This window comes from Solanum stenotomum, chromosome 3, assembly GCF_019186545.1.
Source record: "Solanum stenotomum isolate F172 chromosome 3, ASM1918654v1, whole genome shotgun sequence".
Lineage (NCBI taxonomy): Eukaryota > Viridiplantae > Streptophyta > Magnoliopsida > Solanales > Solanaceae > Solanum > Solanum stenotomum.
The window spans coordinates 16,759,215-16,777,647 of NC_064284.1; the positions used below are offsets into that span (position 1 = coordinate 16,759,215).

Here is an 18,433-nt window from a genome sequence, read left to right on the forward strand (position 1 = left end):
TTCACCTTTTTGTTCCCCAGTGCAACCTGAACAACCCCTCCCTCCTGACCAAAATCGAGCATTTTATTTAAACCTTTTTCAGCTAAACGCCTATTACCCCTAGGGAGGAGAACATACCTTTCAATTGTATTGATGTAGTAATGTAGGGGTGTCAAATGAGTGGGTTGAGTTAAAATTGGAGATATTAAAATGGGTTGAAATAGAAATCGAGTTGGGTCTTGACCCACCCAAGTTTACTTTGGGCTCAAATGGGTTGGGTTCAAATGGGCTAAAAAACGGGTTGGTCTTGACCCGCCCAATTTGACCCAATTAATCTCAATAATTTTAATATAGTGATATTTAACTTTTATAATTACAATTTGAATTTCAGCTCCAGAAATTTTTTTAAAAAGTAACAAATTGATAGACAAATCATAATAGATGTTAAATAGATAATAATTTCATACCTTTAATATAGGCACATATCTTAGTAAAAAGTTTTAAAATGGGTTGAAATTGAAAATTGAATTGGGCTCAATTGAGGATTCTCTTAAAATGGGTTACGCTTGAATGGGTTGAGATTGAACCCAATTTAAATTATCTTGAGCCCAACCCTTAAAATTCTGATCGATTGGACGGGTTACCTATGTTTGGAGTCATTTTTGACACCCCTATAGTAACGTATCACATAAAATATATAATGTAATGTGACATAAACAATATGTCACACGATTTGCGCAGTGGGCAATTCAGGGCCCTGCTAAGTGCTACCAAAAAGAAATCCACATCTTAACTGTAAAATGGGGAGGATAATCTGAAAGCGATGCCTTTTTGGTGGACAACCAGATCAAAAAGACATCATTTTAGTCGTTCAACTTGTCAATTTTTGTGATAAAATTGTACAACGTTGAACAAATTAGAATAATATTTAGTTGACTTTGCTTTTTCACTCAAGTGGTGTATTAGATATTGCTGAAATTTGAAATTCGTCAAGACGCACTAGCGGCCACTTGCTAGTCCTAGTCGTAAATATATGGCCCGACAGCCATATATAAAAAATATATTATTGCGGGCATCTCAAGAAACTACCATATTATATAAAAATGAGTATAAAGCATGGAGCTGAGACCTCATATTCATGGCCATTTTTTTAAGCACTATCGTCCACCTTCCCCAATTTTTATTTTTATTTTTTCAACACCTTCGTTTTCAATAGATGCTTCATTTTACCACCTATTCATTACTATATTCATTGTTCCCTCGGACAGTCGTTGCCTACTACCCCCACACGTATCTTTAAAAAACAGGCTGACCTCAACTTAAAACCTAAATAATAGTCTCAGGTTCCAGCCCAAAAATTAGTTTTTGAACTAGCTCCTTATTGGATGCAGCTTCTTTAAAGAAGTGTTGAAGAGTTCAGAAATGTTCTTGTTTGATCTTGTTCACTGTTTTATCTTCTTTGCCAGCATTGTAGCGGTTTTTTCGGCATCATTGCCTCAAGATTCTGTTCATCTACTTGGGTTTCGAAGCAATCTTCCAGAGCCCTCTCAACAATTGCTCCCTTGGAATCAATCTGTCTCACACTGTAAATGGAAAGGTGTTACCTGCTATTCAGACAAAACTTCACAAGTCAAATCATTGGATTTCAGAGACTTCCTTCTATCTGGAATCTTGGACAAGGCCTTTCCAAATCTTTGCCATCTTCCTCGTTTGTTCTCCCTTGATCTCAGTGGCAACCATCTCACTGGTGGCATCCCTGCTATGCTTGCTAACTGCAGCCAACTTGACACGATTTTCCTCAACGACAACAGGTTTTCAGGATCCATCCCACCAGAGATTTTCAAATCCAAAAGGCTTGTATACCTTGAGTTGGGTTACAATCAGCTCAATGGCACCATTCCTTCTGAGGTGGGCCTTTCGACAAGCCTTCAATATCTTGGGCTGTGGAACAATTTCCTTAGTGGAAATATTCCAAAAGAGCTATTTGGTTTGCCAAACTTGACACATCTCTACATCCACACAAATAATCTAACGGGACCTCTCCCGGACTTCCCGTCCTCATGCTCACTTTCCCAGCTTCTTATTCATCAGAATCGCTTCTCAGGTTCTTTGCCAATTTCCCTAGGTAATTGTCACAACCTTTCTGCATTCTATGCAACATCTGCTCATCTTGGAGGAGTTATTTCGCCAGAGGTTTTTAGGGGCCTTTCAAATCTCGAATTACTCTATTTAGATGACAACAACTTTGAAGGGGAAATTCCTGAGACCTTATGGAATGGGAAATTACAAGAGTTGGTTCTTTCCATAAATAATTTTAATGGAAGTATATCAGAAAAGATTGGTGATTGCCATCAGATGACTTACATTGATTTGTCAGCTAACAAATTAAGTGGTCAGATTCCCAAGTCAGTTGGACGTCTGAAGAATTTGTACAAGCTTCTTCTGTATGATAACATGTTTAGTGGTTCATTGCCAGCAGAAGTTGGGAACTGCACTTCTCTTGCTGAGATAAGTCTCGTCAGTAACTTCATCAGTGGGGAAATTCCTTCAGAAATTTGCAGCCTTCAAAACCTAGAAACATTTAATGCATTCAAAAATAAAATTCAGGGCCAAATTCCAGAATGCATTGGAAGAATAAGCGGGCTGCAGGAGCTAGCTCTTTATGAGAACCGATTGACCGGCAAGTTACCGCTTGGAATTACAAATATGACGAAACTTTCATTTCTGTCGTTGGCTCATAATAACCTTACGGGGGAGGTACCACCTGATCTTGGAAAAGATAATTTTCCTGGCTTAGTTAAGGTTGATTTAGGTTATAATAACTTCAGTGGACAGATTCCTTCTAAACTGTGTAATGGCAACAGGCTTGCAGTCCTGGCTCTTGAAAACAACAGGTTTAATGGCAGCTTCCCAACCTATCTAGCAAACTGCAAATCTCTCTATAGGGTAAAACTTTCCAACAACAATCTGCAGGGGAGTATTCCAGACGACATTGAAAAGAATGAGAATATTTCTTACTTGGATGTTAGGCAGAATATGCTTGTAGGAAGGATTCCAGCTGCATTTGGTTACTGGACCAATCTTTCAATGATTGATCTTTCAGAAAATATGTTTAATGGCTCCATACCCACAGAACTTGGAAAGCTTCAGAATCTTGTAAAACTGAGCATTTCTTCAAACAGACTGACCGGACAAATTCCCTTTCAGTTGAGTCACTCTGAAAAACTGGAGGAGTTGGATCTCAGCAACAACAATCTTTCAGGAAGAATTCCTAAAGAAATTGCATCATCTTCAGTATTGACAAATCTTCTACTCCAGGACAACAAACTTTCTGGTGCTCTTCCAGACACTTTCTCCTCCTCACAAATGCTTGTAAAGCTGCAGCTGGGAAACAACTTGCTCGAAGGCCCAATTCCATGCAGTCTGAGTAAGCTTATGCAACCTAGTTTTTCACTAAATCTGAGCATGAATAAGTTTACTGGTGAAATTCCTAGGTGCCTAGGCAATCTTGACAAATTGGAGGTCCTTGATATATCAAGCAACAACCTGTCTGGTGCAATACCATCAGAAATGGAAAAGATGAGTTCCCTTTCGTTTCTCAACATATCATTTAATAGCTTGTCAGGGAAGGTACCCAATACATGGGAAAAACTATTAAGTTCACGTCCAGGATCTGCCTTGGGAAATCCAGGACTTTGCTTAATAGACACGGAAGGTATCAACTGCAAGCATGTGAAAAAATCACAAGTAAAATGGAAGACTTTGGCTGGTGTAATTAGTGGATGTGTGCTTTCCATGGCAATCATAGTTGCTGCAATGTACTTACTAGTGACTCGGATTTGGCACCCATCCCTGCTGAATAAGCATCGGCTCGTCAAGTGTCAATCAGGAATTGAAGATCTACCTGATGGTATAACTTTTGAGGACATTGTACATGCAACAGAAGGCTGGAGTGAAAACTATGTTATTGGAAGAGGCACGCATGGAACTGTTTATAAGATGGAATCTGCCAAATCCAATAAACTTTGGGCTGTCAAGAAGGTAGACTTAGCTCAGAGAGCATTCAATGATGAAATGAGAAGCCTAAATTCTGTCAGACACCGCAATTTGGTAAGATTGGGAGGATATTGCATGAGACATGGATATGGCTTCATTCTAACAGAATTTATACCTGGAGGGACTCTTCATGATGTCCTTCACCAGAGAAAACCACCTGTAGTCTTGGACTGGAAGTCCCGCCATTGTATTGCTCTTGGTATTGCTCAAGGTCTATCATACCTTCACCACGATTCGGTGCCTCAAATCATTCACAGAGATCTCAAATCAGATAATGTAATGCTGGATTCTGAGATGGTGCCAAAGATTGGCGATTTCGGGATTGCTAAAATGGTATCAGATGAAGAAAATTCGACGAACTCCAATATTGTTGGGACTCTAGGATACATTGCTCCAGGTTAGCCACACGTTACTATGCTAGTCTTCAGTAATAATTTAGTTGGCAGATTACTTTTGATGATTTACTAAATTTTATTACTTTCTCCCCCGGTCCCCCCTCCTTCTCCTTGTCTGTCCATCAATTCAGAGAATGCGTACTCAGTTCAATTGACAGAGAAAAGTGATGTCTATAGCTATGGAGTTCTTCTACTGGAGCTCTTCTGCAGAAAAATGCCAGTAGATCCCAGCTTTGAAGAAGGATTAGACATTGTTTTCTGGGTGAGGAAAAACTTGCAGAGAAGCAACAATTTCCTTAGTTTTCTTGATGAAGAAATTAGGCTCTGGAATGTAGAAGAACAATGGAAGGCCCTGAAAATAGTGGATTTGGCGCTTCAATGTGCTCAACTCGAGGCAAGCACCAGGCCTGCAATGAGGGATGTAGTAAGGTCTCTTGTCGAGTTATGAAGAGAGGAATGCAAGATGATTTGAAGGCAGGTGCAGTTCAATCCAGAAGATCAAGAGCTCCTGCATTTCTCTTCTTTATTTTTGGTGTAAAGAACAGTTAGTTGATGATGTTGAATCATTACTAGACTCTATGGCCTCTTTGTAAGTTTTGTTTGAGGCTGTATCTGTAGATATAATATACCAGGTCTTTATTAGGGTGCTGATGAATATAACATGTTACCAAATTCAAAAAGAGAATAGATGTAAAGATAAGTAAGGAAACTTTTAGTAGTGAAACCTGCGATCAACTTTCCAAATTCCAACATCTCATTTTTTTCTTTTTTTGCTTACATAAAAAAATTGGACAAAGAAAATACATGATGTTTCAGTTTAACAAAATCGTGATCTTGGGCTTTTCAGTTTAACTTTGTGACATCCAATGTAGCAACATAGACTAAGAAAATGCATGATGTTTCAAATTAATTTTTGGTAAAAGCAATTTTCACCTTCTAGCCATAGCTCTTTTCATCATGGATCACTATCCGTAATCAGTTTTTGCTTATTACTTTCTCCAGCTTCTCCACAATCTGAACAGTTTTCAGGTATCACAATTAAAATGAGAGTGTGAAGGAACAAGGCTTTGCTACAAGCTAGTCCTTATCTTATGGACTATAACATTCCGGATTATAAATGAAATCAAAAGAACAACCCCCACCCAAAAAGATAAGCTTTTGTTGAATTTGGTCGTACTAATGATGGTTCCTGCGAAAGAGTGCAGAAGACCTCCGCCTTACCGGTCTTTCTTTGTGTTCCAAACTTGCAGTAGCAGAATTATTTGCAGAAAATATAGATATGATGAATAGAAATGGCATGTGGACAATCATTGTATTTCAAACAAAGATATTCAAATAAGGTAGATATAACTCAGATATGAGTTACCAACAGCACTTCTAACAAGACTTAACAGACGAATGGCAAATACATAGGAATATCAGATCAGGAGAGAAATAATAGTCCTTGAAGAATTGATCAGAATTCAGTAGAAAGGAAATATGAAAGAAGTGCAAGAATAAACTGGAAGAAATACTCTGCAGGTGACAAATAGATGAAAGACATACCTCAGTTACGAAAACTGCAACACCCAAGCACAATACGATGCGCACCTAAATAATCATCCAAGTAGGAGAAGCCCAACTTAAATGTCCCAGATTCCTTTTTCGTATTTTTTATGTAGTTGACTTGGATGCGCATTACAAGACAACTGTCACAAGATTTTGAGAATTTTTCATGTTAAAATATCCACCAGAATTTGCATTGGATATATTCACATGGCACCACATATGCTGACAAATCTCAGACTTCTAATAATAGAGATTCCATTCTAAGACAGATCCACTAAATTCCCAAGTTTCTGCTCTTAGCAAGTGCAGCACCATCACATATGATGATAAGTCTAGGACCTCTAGTAATAAAGCTTCCCTTCTGAGCCAAATCCACTAAATTCCCAAGCTTCTGCTCTTAGCAAGTGCACTTTTGTGCAAGACGATTAGAGACAAACTCCAGGAATTTGGTGCTTGCTCTAATACCAAAGTTACAAGCAGCTCAAAAGAGAAAATATAAAACACTAAACCACATTAAAGAAAAGCTAGGAAGCTAAAACCAAAATTGAAGAAGAAAAAGTTCCACACTGTTTCTCTTAACAGAACAGGTGAAATTTCTCATAAAGAGCTGATCATATCCTACATCCAATCACTTTACTGAAGTTAGAGTACAGATAAATGTTTGAAAACCATAGTGTCCAAAGATAGGGACAATAGAAATATGAAGCTGTAAAATGCTCCAAGAAAAAATAATTAAATTACTGAGAGGATTTCCAAAATAGCCTCGAGGTAAAATATTTATACAAGGTTAAACTTGTCTGCTTCCTCAGTCCAATAAAGCAGAGTTCAGGAGTTTTACTTTGAAGAGACCGAACAAATTTAGAGAACTACTCCATTACTGGCTATGTAACCTATGGCTAACTAGATTAAATTAGAAGCTCAATGTGCATAGACGTGGTGTTCTTGGGTTATACTTAAGACCAGCTAACTTGAAGAAGAATTCATTAGTATACATGGTTACGGACTGAGGCACAGTGCAACAGGATAATATTTTCAACTTAAGTAAGAAATTACCATTAGAAAGATAGGATGTCCTTGATCACATCATACAGAATTAGATACCTAATGGAGCTTGCATGTCTGTTTAATTAACACTAAACAATGTTAACTATTGCAAAATGCTCAAGTTCACAATTTTATTTATATCCTCTCCACTTGAATATTTTCATGCAACATATTTTTGTCATTTGGATATATATATGTTGAATGAAATTAAGGAACCTAAAAATCAGTTCACCAGACAATCTATAATCAGTTATGTACCACATCTTTTTACCTAATACATTTCTTGTCAATCAACACCACTATTTATACCCTATACTACATATCAAAGGGACAAGATGAAGTTTGCAAGGATCAATGCCTAGTTTATACTCAGCATACAAATAAAGCTCATATAAGATACAAAACTAACTAAACCTCTTTTCATCTCCCAAATATAGTTTGAGCAATAAAATAGAGAGATGGAAAAGTATTATTTGATCGCGAAATTATGAACCACAATAGATTGTGGCAGCAACACCTGACCTCAGTCACAGTCATACTAAGTCATCTACTTTGTTGTTTTTCACATACTTTTCTGCTTCAATTTTAATCAAAAGCCGAATGCTGATAGCCTGATATGCATTCAACTACAGATGTATGGATCCTTTTTTTATTTTTGATGACAAGGGAAACCCGCAACCGCTACCCTTTGGGTGCGCACGGGGTAAAACTCCCGCTCATATGCAATAGCTCGCAAACCACATAGGAGAGGTAACATGTGGGTGCGCACAGGATAAAACTCCCGCTCCTATGCAATAGCTCACAAACCACATAGGAGAGGTAACCCACACTAAGCAAACCTGGTGTGACGAGCTCGACCCAGAAGGCAAACCCCTTGCTTTCTCTGGCAAGGGGTTTCGAACTTGAGACCTCCAACATGGAAGTCCCAAGCCCAAACCCCTGGGCCACCCCGAAGGGTCAGATGTATGGATCCTTTTGACCTAGATATTCAACATCAAGGCATCTCAGAATTCTCAAAATCAATTTACTCCTGGCAACTTCTAATTTTGAAATTCCTAAGATCATAAAGGGGATGTGCCCAAGCATTAGAAAACTAGCATTGCCTTCGAAGGTCAAATTATCGATTTAATCAATGGTACAGAGGGCTTTGAGAAGCGGAGAAATCGGGAACAGCATTGTACCTGTTAATTGTTGATGGAGTCATCGGAATCAAAAGTAACTCAAATTAACGAAGACAAATAAATAAAAATCTCATTTCTCAACTCAAACTAAATTGGATGGGCATAAATTTGTGGAACCCATTAAGCTTTTTTCTCCAACTTGCTTGTGGGTAGTGAGGACGGAAAAAAAAATCAAGTAAATGACGCATTTATATCATTTAATTTTGAATGCACATAAATACACCCTTAAACTTATAGGAAGTTGAATAAATAAATCTACAAGTTTACGTGGCATTCTATACGACGACATCATCCTATGTAGTATCCTAAGGGCCCGTTTGGCCATGCGATATGGAATTATTATATGGTATCATGATATGAAATCATGATATGAAATTGAAGTTTTGTTTGGACATGCGATATGAAATTTTTGTGTTGTATATTTTCTCATAAACATAAAAATCTCATAAGTTGTAAAACTATTAAAATAGTCTCAATTGTTTATTCAATCTTATCAAATAAACAAAAATTTATAAAATCGCATAACAAAGCTATTTGTTCTTCACTTAAGTAATTGTTTCATCTAACTTTAATTTAATAAAAAAAATGAACATAAATTGTAGTGTACTAGTCTTTAATATAATCCTCTCACATAGTATGGACAATTTCCTGACGTTGAACTTGCATTTCTCGATCATGTGACCGAGAAGACGAACCAACATTGTTACTTTAAACCATTTGTTGGTCAATATTATCGCAACTATATTTTCATGCTCATAGACCATAAATATTTCATCACTTTAACAATTGGTTGGTGTGAGTTAAAGTGACTATATGTTGGTGAGAATAATAAATTTTATGTCAGTGAAAATAATAAATTTTAAAAAGTAATGATGTGATTATAAAATTTATTTACATATGAAATAAATGGTTAGTAGATATAAATGTGGGGTCGTTTTAACAAAATATAAACTTGTGGATTAATTTTTGTATTAAAATAGCTCAAATCATGATATGGAACTCCATATCATGGTTTTTGGAGAATATGGAATCACATCTCATGATATGAAATCAGCATAAAATTGCATGTCCAAACGTTGATTTCATCTCACAATACCATATTGTGATATGGTATCGCATGGCCAAATGTCTACTAAGTATATTATGCTATAGGACGCATTTGTCCACTTATGCACACTCAGAATTCAAAAACGTAAATATAAAATGATAGTAAGTTAAATGACACATTTATTTATTCAACAATAATCTTAGAGTGGTATCGTATTTAGTTTCATTTACTTTCTCTTGAAATGGAGTCTGGCATACAATGTTATGTGTGGCATGATATGCCACTTAAACTTTAAAGGTAAATTCTGATAGGTGATAGTTAGATCAATTATATATCATATCAGGTGAAGTATTGGTGAATTAAAAACTTATCTTAATAGAGGCTTCGAGACAAGCAATCAGATGTTAATTTTCAGCTTATGAACTCATTGTTTTGATATTAATTTTTATACGGAAAAGGCTAAAAAATATCCCTAAACTATCGAAAATAGTTTAAATTTACCCTTAAATTATATTCTGGCTCAAAATTATCTTTCCCGTCAAAGTATTGGGTCATACTTACCCTTCTAATTAACAAAAGTATGTTAAGTGTCACGTGGACGCCACATGGACGTCACATAAGCGCCAAACATTTCCCACTTCCACATAGATTAATAAGATCCTTAATATCTATTTTTCCCCTTATTTCTCTTAAAATACGATTTCACCCATTCCCCCTCATTTTCGCGGCTAGAGTAATAAACGCTTTCACAGATTTCTTCATTTCGCGGCTGGGTTTCGAAGTTGATTTCACAACATTAGTTGAGGATGCTGCGTGGAAGTTTGTGAAAGAGAAAACTTTCGATATGGTTACAATAAATCCAGCGATGGTTATAGGCAGTTTATTGCAAGTTGCAACCAACACTTAATACAAGTGATGTTGTCATCTTACAATTGCTAAATGGTATACTTTATCTTAAAGCAACTAATTTGTCTTTGATCTCGTCATCTGAATCGAATAAATCTATGAAATCGTTTCTTATTCTAGCTGTGAAAATGAGGAGAAATGGGTGAAATCGTATCTTAAGAGAAATGAGGGGAAAATTATATATTAGGGATCTTATTAGTCTACGTGAAAGTGGAAAATGTTTGGCGTTTATGTGGCGTCCACGTGGCACTTAACATACTTCTGTTAATTGGAAGGGTAAGTATGACACAATACTTTGACGGGAAGGGTAATTTTGAACCAAAATATAGTTTAAGGATAAATCTAAGTTATTTTCGATAGTTTAGGTGTATTTTTAAACCTTTTCCAATTTTGATATTTCATGTAACATCGATCCCTTTTGATTGCTACAAGTGAAATTTCATTTTATTGGTGATGGCGTAAGGTGACTTTATAAAATAATGTGCAAGTAAAAGGGTTAATTTGAGTACAAAACCAAAGAAAAAACATATAGGCTTAAGTCATCTACGGCCCCTTAAAGTTATCCGCATATTTCACTTAGACACATCAATTAAAGTTGGTACCTATTAAACACCTTACATGTTCAAAAATAATTCCTATTAAACACAAAAGGTTGACATGGCAAAAAGGGTGTACTTCACCCTCTTTAAGCGCATAAAGGAATTTGAAAGTATATTTTTTCTTCTCTAACTTATACACCTAATTAATAAATAATGATAATAATAATTAATTAATTAAAAAAAGACAGGAACGTTTTGTCTTCTCCGGTTCGCCCCATCTTCTTGCAACTATTCATCATTCTTTACACACGCCCCACCCCCTCCACCTTTCTCTCTCACTTCTCCAATTCTTTTCTTCTTTTTCCTTCTTCTTTTTCAAATAATCCGGCGAAGCTCCATTATTTCCGTTGAAAAAAATATTTTAGCGAGTTGATTATTTTTTTTCGACAAAAGTTTTTTTTCTTCTTGTAAGTGTGATAAATGATTGCTAGTGGAAAGAAGATGAAGACAATGGGTGAAAGGTTTTAACGCTATTAGAAGTGAATGAGGAGTTAACTTAGATAGGGATCAATGGTCTATTATCGGCGCCGGTGAAAGGAATAAGATTCGAGAAAGGGGTGATTTACAAGCGGTTGAAGCGCAACAGCTCGATAGAAAGGAAAGCAAGACCCAGTGGAGAAGAAGGAGGGTAGAGGCAATGGTTTACTGGTAACTGAGGCACAGTGAAAAGGAGAATAAGTTCGTCGGAAAAAAAAAATAAAGAAGAAGGGTGGAGTGGGGTGGGGAGGGGTGGGGTGGGGTGGGCTAACTTAATAAACATAATATTTTGTTTTATGAAAATTCCTTTGGGATTATTTGAATAGAGTTTATAAAAAAATTTAATTCAATTGCCACGTGTCAATATTGTATTGGTCTATTTTTTATATATATGTGTTTGAGATGCACGCATGTTTGTATTTTTATTAATTATCATTTTGTGTTAAATAGGTAAAATTTTTGTTAAGATTTAAGTATTCAATAAGTACAAGACTAAATTAAAGTGTCTAAGTGAAATATGCAAACAATTTTAAGGGCCGCATATGACTTAAGTCAAACATATACTATCATTTATGAATTGTCTTTATTATAATGTACCTCCCAAAAATATTCTCTTTTTTATTCGGGTCACGCGGAACAACTTGCCTTGTGACTCTGGTCGTACTAATTTAGCATTTTGGCATTTTCGCCCGTAACTCCCGCCTTGGTTTTACAATTTTGTCCCAAATAATTGAGGTGTTTTATTCCATAAACAATTTTCTTCCTTGTAAATATTATTATTATATACTCTTATCTTTTTATTTTATTTAAAAATAAATGGTGTATAAAATATTAATGATATTTTCACATATCGTGTTTAAGATTATGTGATCAAAAAATATCTTTTTGATATACTTGACATATCTTTTACTTAAGATTACAAATTCAAAAAAATTATTCATTTTTTTTAATTTTGTATGAAGTCAAAACAAAATATAATAATATATATATTAAAACGAAGGAAGTACTTTTCAAAAATGAGAAATTTTCTTAAGAAATATGTTAAAGTTAGAAACATGCATTATTTTAAAAAGAAAGGATGTAGTATTATTATGATAGCATTATCTATTTCTTCGACTTAGTATTAATGTTATTTATTTTTATTATCTTTAAAATATTTGTTGTCCATTTCTTTTTGGGCAATATTTTTTCGTAATTTTGTTTACTCTTGCAGTTGTTTTTTTCCTTCAAAAGTATCTGAAAAATAACTACTTGCTTAGTTTTAATTTGTTTGTCTAATTTTGATTTGATGCGAATTTAAAAAAAAAAAAGCAAGTCTTCTAAATCTTGTGATCTTTAACTAAAAATACTTAAAATGTACCAAAATATCCTTATTTTAAACACGTCATGTAAAAGGTTAAAACTAAAGACTTATAAAAAACACAATAACATTCTTTTTTAAATAGACTAAAATAATAAATAAGACATACAAATTGCGACATATGAAATACTTATTTTGGAGGATAACTAACCAAAATTTGAGTTTAAATTCGAACCTTTCTTTATTTTCAGACCAAAAATAGTGGAGGACGAATTCAGGAAAAAAATGAAATTTATAATTTTTGTATTCAATACAATTAACCTTATACAAGATCTAGAAAAATTTATCAAAATAAAATTAGAAAAACACCTCATTCACATAAATTAATCATCAAATTGAACCAATTAGATGTATTTAAAGATCGTGTATCAATGAATCATCTTCTTCAAGAAATGTCAAAATCTAGCTATATTTCTTAAAAATTATTTCGTTACATAAATAAGAGTAACATCTATGTACATTTATTCTCAATTGTCCTCGTAGTTACATTTATATTATATGAGTATCTATCAAAAGCTTCCTCTCATCGTATAAATAATATGCATTTTCGATTTTACTGGAATTTAAATGAATATGTTATTATTTGTGATTTATTTATAAATATTTTAATTTTGCCCACTAGCCAAGTATTCATAGTTACATTTATATTATATGAATATTTATCAAAAATTTCCTCTCAGAATAACATGTATCATCGATTTTTCAGAAATTTCAATGAATATGTTATTATTCATAATCCACATATGGGTATTTTAATTTTGCCCACAAGCCACTCAAGCCGAATAAAGGAAAGAAGTCTTCTCTTTCTCTTTCTTCTCTGTCCCTTTTAATCAGACAAATTCTCCTTTTACTCACAAGCCCCCTTTTCTTCTTCATTATTTCTTCTCTCAGAAAAAATCACCAGTAAAGGGTTTAAGCTTCTTCTAGGGTTTTTATTTAGAATTTGGGTATTAATTTTCTTCAGCAAAAATGCAGCAGCAGCAGCCACAACCCCCAACCTTGAACTCTGCTCCTCCGTTGCCTCTAAGTGCTATCACCACCGAGCAGATTCAAAAGGTACATCTTCCCCCCACCTTTTTTTTTTAATGTTTGCCTGTAATAATTGAAAAATTGTACTCTAAATGATATTTGTTTTCCGTCACTACTGAAGAGTGAAGTCAAACACGTTATCTGGGAAAAAAATATTTTTTTCTTGAAAAGGGTTTTTGCCCATATGCGTTTTTATTGTTCTCTGATTGCCCACGAAGCTATTAGTGCTATTTGTTTGTAGAAAATGTTGAGTATGACTGTATCAGAATGCTTAGCCGATGCTTGTATCCAATTTATGTGTGCTTTCTGCACCTAATACATACACGATTGTTCTTTTTTTCCCGATCCAACAGGTCGAATTTAAATGCAATAAGAATGAAGGTGTTTGTGGATGGTTTTACACATCAATGATTATTTGTTTGTGTTTGTGACATTTGATTAATACAACTCTTTGAAGTAGTTTGTTAGATTGCACAAAATTAAGGGTCTGCTTGATGATTTGAACTACCAATTTATGTCAGCCGAAATACACGTGCTCACATGTATATTATGTTTGGATTGTAAAATGTTCCATCTAATACGACTTTTTCTTGATACAGTTCTTGGATGAGAACAAAAATTTGATTCTTGCCATACTGGAAAACCAGAATCTTGGAAAACTCTCAGAATGTGCCCAGTAAGTTAAAAAGTTTAATACTTCCTACTGATAACATTGAGATTTATGAGCATTATTTAAATGACATGTTTAGTTTTGTGTATCTAACATATCAAGGTGGCATTATTTTGGTCATATTGTTTTCCTGTTGTAATACATCATTGCCTCTATATAAAGAAATGTGCTCGATTTGAAAACTATTGAATGGTAAAGAAAAGAAACATTATAGGTAATACCTCGTTGTTCGATGATCAAGGACGTATACCACACACTCTTGCTAGATAATCTTTTTTGACAGTTCAATTATGGTGCTTCATTTGAATTATTTTTCTTGATCACAAGTTTTCAGCAGCTAGATTCTGAGGGTCTATAGATTTCCATAAGATTATTGGGCTTTCCAGTTGTAAAACCCTAACTGCATTGAAGGGCCTAGAGGCAAAGGAATTTGATTTATAATTTCATTCTAGAAGCTCACACCCTTGTCATGAAACATTTTGAAGTGTTGTTGAAAGCACTAAAGTCTGATCAGTGTGTTTAAGTAAATTGACTCTGAGATTGTTTTCGTAATTTTCTGATTCCTGTGTTTTCTTTTTAACTTTTTAGTATCAAATCTCAAAATTCTATCCTCATTTTATTATAAAAAAGATTATCCCCTTTGTAATTTCAAGACCTAAATGTTTTGCTAAATGAGGAGCTTTACTATAAAATTAAGCAGAACAGCATTGCTCTGGGTTTAGAAACTGTATTATTCACACAGTAAAAGTGTGTGGCGTTAGAAGTCTCAAAATAGGCAGTGGAAAAATCAATATTTGAGCTTGCAACATAATTTGTAAGGCCACAAAGTACTCGGGAATCGGCAGAGAAAGAGAACGTGTCATAAATGATGAATGAGATTGGAAATGCAAGAATAACCGGTGATTTCAGACATGTTCCATGCCTACCTGAAACTTAAGCAGGTCTGAAATGTTTTAGGCATCTCGTGGGGGTCAGATGAGGAAAAAACCAAGGGACTAATGAAGCTAATATAATGGAAAAGGCAAGAGATGGTGAACCATGTAATAAGGCTGGGAAAAAACAGAAGCAACAAAACAAGAGTGTGAACTTTAAAGGTTTGAATGCAGTTTCCACACGGAAAAGAAGCTAGTAGAAAATTAAATGTAGGGAACAAATTGTTTTTGGACGTATGTCTTTTGCATAGCTTGGTATGCTAGGAGATAGTTCTGATGATGCTATAAAATAGACAGGGTGGGTGGTTCAGGCTTATGTAGTATGTTTGTTATGTATACTAGTTTCTGCACTCGCTGCATCTTTTCTCACACCCAAATGCAGATTAAATCATAAAATTAATGATAGAATAGCGTAAAAATACTAAGTTCAAGGTTAGATTCTTACCCCCCAGTCGAATCATGAATTTCATCTTTGAAATCGCCTAAACCGAGCTCCCAAAGTCCCAAAGTTGAGTTAAGAACAAATGAAATTGTTTTAGGGACTTGAGGGTTATTCTGCCCAAGTATTTTCGTAGAAACAGAATTCTCATCACACCTGTTAGCTCACAGAACTAGAAAACAAAGCGTAGAAGCAGAGGCCACTTATCCTATATGACTTTGTTGAAGCGAAAAGACTTGCGGAAGCGGACTCACCGTTGCCAAACACCTTCCGTAGAAGCGGTACTAGATGCACAATGCATCTTCTGTAAAAGAGGAAACTTCTTTGAAGGTGTGACATTGCAGAACCGGGGCCCTTCCACACCTGTGACTCTACACAAGCGGGTTAAGGTCGCAAAAGTGACTCCATCAGAACCCCTGAAACCAGCAACCAAATCAAACTTCCAAAACATGGGATCAACCCTCAGAACTCATTCAGAAACTCCTAGGTACAAACCAAAAGTGCAGACCACTCCTAAAATGCGTTTCAAACCTATTGAAATCACCAATCTAAGGTTTTCTTGACCAAATAGTAAATGTGGTCAACTAAAAATTTCCAAATAACTAGAATCTCTACCAGTGGTCTAAATCACTCCCGAGCATCTGTGCAAAAATACCTGACAAAGTCATATATCACCCTCTAGATCTAATGGAATCGACATACCCAATTCCAAGCTTGTTAACCCAAAATATTGACTTTACTCAAACTTTGTGAATCCTAAACTTCCAGATTGAAAATCTTCTAAAACACATCTAATCACCTAGAGAATAATTTCACTCATCCCCCCAAGTCATAAATAGCATGATGAAGTTACGAGAAGGGTCAAATTGGGGAAAAGAGCTGAGAAAATTTTTACTTACAAAATGAGAAAATTGATAGAGGAAATAGTACTGTTGCCCTAGGTTAGTTACTTTAGGATTACAATTGTGAAAATTGCTGGAGGAATATATTTCAGGCATCCAGACTTGAACCAGAAGTTTAATATAGAAGAAACAGCATTATGTGAACAGATAGCTAGAGTATCAAAAGCATTGGGGAAATATATTCTGTACAGACTATAGTTTATCTATTCTGCATGATGTTGCTGCATGAGGAAATTAAAAAATATCGCCCCAAGTTTGCATAGACCATTCAACTTATTGGGTTGTCCATCTTCACCTCTGAGGATGTGTTCTAGTGAAAGTATTCATGAAGTCAAAATTAACTTGATATAAATGAAGTTGAGAATAGCAGTTTAGTGATTCTGACATGCCCTTGGGTTTTGCAATCATGTTTTCTACTGTTTGTTTAGTTGTACGTGTTAGAAAATACATTTTATGATCTTGTTCGATAATGAGTCTTTTCATGCGACACGCATTTAGAAGTTGATTGTGTTTGTTTAGAAGGGGGGCACTTTGCTCTTCTTGAAGTTGGATCAGGAAAAAATCGTGTTCTGCCCCTAACAGAAATATAATTTGCATATTCACTTTCTATCTTATGGACTCTGTTTGTTTTGCATCGTCAATCTCATGGCAGAGTATTGTTTCACACTATTATAAGTAACTTTTATGTCATAGGTATCAAGCCATGCTTCAGAAGAATTTGATGTATTTAGCTGCTATCGCTGATGCCCAACCACAACAATCAGCAGCAACCTCACAGGTGGATTAGATGTTTGATTCAGTGTTTTTTGTGAATTTACTTGTCTTTCTCTAATATGTAAGTAGCTGCAGGCTCCATCTACTCCTCAACTTGGAAACCAGATGCAGCAAACTCAGGCTGCTCTGCAACAGCAACAACAACAAGGTGTCGCTATTTCCAAACTGCCTTTCCAACTCAATGCCCTTCCGACCCAGGAGCAGCAACAGCAAATGCTCCAGTTTCAGCAGCAGCAACAATTCCAAGGCCAATATGGTTTTGGACCTACTGCCAACAATGCAATGCGTCAACTTATGCAACCTGGACTAAACAGCTCAGGAACTATGGATGTACGAGGAAATAAGCAAGGGAGCTTAGAAGGTAATCCTAGTGATGGCCTTGGAAAATCAGGTGGAAGACATGTTAATGGTGAGAGGGAGTAGGCTTTTTTAAAAAAAAAATCTCAAAATTGTTATGCACCCTGTTTTATCGGTTTAGGTATGTTTGATAAGGATGTTTTAATCTGAGGAACACCTAAGATTATGTTATCAAAGGCCACTCATGGCAAAGCTTTGTTATAGTTTGTAAAATCTTGACGTATTGGCATCAAGTTTACCTTCCTCAGGCATGGCTTTGGTTGAAATTCTCCCCCCACCCCCGAGTCCAACCCACTCTTTTGCATGGCCAAGTGAAGTTTTAGGATCATAGGCCACTATGGCTTGTGGAAGTGACTCTTTTTACGTTTCCCATGAAGTTCAGAAGGAACCAGCAAGGTTTCAGACCTAATTGCTACAACTTGCCTTTGTGTATTTGACATTGTGAAGTGTGAACACTACTCATAAACCATCATTTTGATCATAATTTTATATGGGGCTGTCTGATTGAGCGTAATGACCAAGAATCAAAGTTGATTTGCAAGAGAATATGGCCACTCAAGCAAGTTTTTAAATAGTTGTGCAGAAATTATTTTGGTAACAAAATAGTGAAATATTGATACTATATGACGATTGGGTGAAAAAAAAATAGGCTTAACCCATCGGTAGCCCCCTAAAGTTGACATCATGTTTCACTTAGACACTTCAACCGGGCAATGTTCATGGTAGACACTTTATGT

The 18,433-nt window shown here is 35.4% G+C and overlaps 2 protein-coding genes and 1 long non-coding RNA gene across 4 annotated transcripts; 2 read left to right on the top strand and 1 right to left on the bottom strand.

Annotated features, from left to right (window-relative positions):
* Positions 1-1,225: 1,225 nt before the first annotated feature.
* LOC125858277 (leucine-rich repeat receptor-like protein kinase PEPR1) lies at positions 1,226-5,344 on the top strand. Its single transcript, XM_049538000.1, has 2 exons — positions 1,226-4,432; positions 4,562-5,344. Exons 1-2 carry the CDS (start codon positions 1,402-1,404, stop codon positions 4,876-4,878), a joined length of 3,348 nt encoding a protein of 1,115 aa, XP_049393957.1. The 5' UTR covers positions 1,226-1,401; the 3' UTR covers positions 4,879-5,344.
* Positions 4,697-8,326, bottom strand: LOC125858300 (uncharacterized). 2 transcript variants are annotated; one of them, XR_007445728.1, is made up of 4 exons: positions 8,204-8,326; positions 5,976-6,481; positions 5,364-5,444; positions 4,697-4,837 (listed from the first exon to the last, which is right to left on the bottom strand). It is a non-coding gene; the product is annotated as an uncharacterized LOC125858300 (long non-coding RNA). The 2 variants fall into 2 exon arrangements; XR_007445727.1 differs by lacking the exon at positions 8,204-8,326 and having other exon boundaries at positions 5,976-7,671.
* A 5,067-nt stretch (positions 8,327-13,393) lies between these two features.
* Positions 13,394-17,938, top strand: LOC125858292 (GRF1-interacting factor 2-like). The gene is made up of 4 exons (XM_049538041.1): positions 13,394-13,649; positions 14,222-14,298; positions 17,259-17,343; positions 17,415-17,938. The coding sequence occupies exons 1-4, from the start codon at positions 13,563-13,565 to the stop codon at positions 17,760-17,762; spliced, it is 597 nt and encodes a 198-aa protein (XP_049393998.1). The 5' UTR covers positions 13,394-13,562; the 3' UTR covers positions 17,763-17,938.
* The last annotated feature ends 495 nt before the right edge of the window (positions 17,939-18,433 follow it).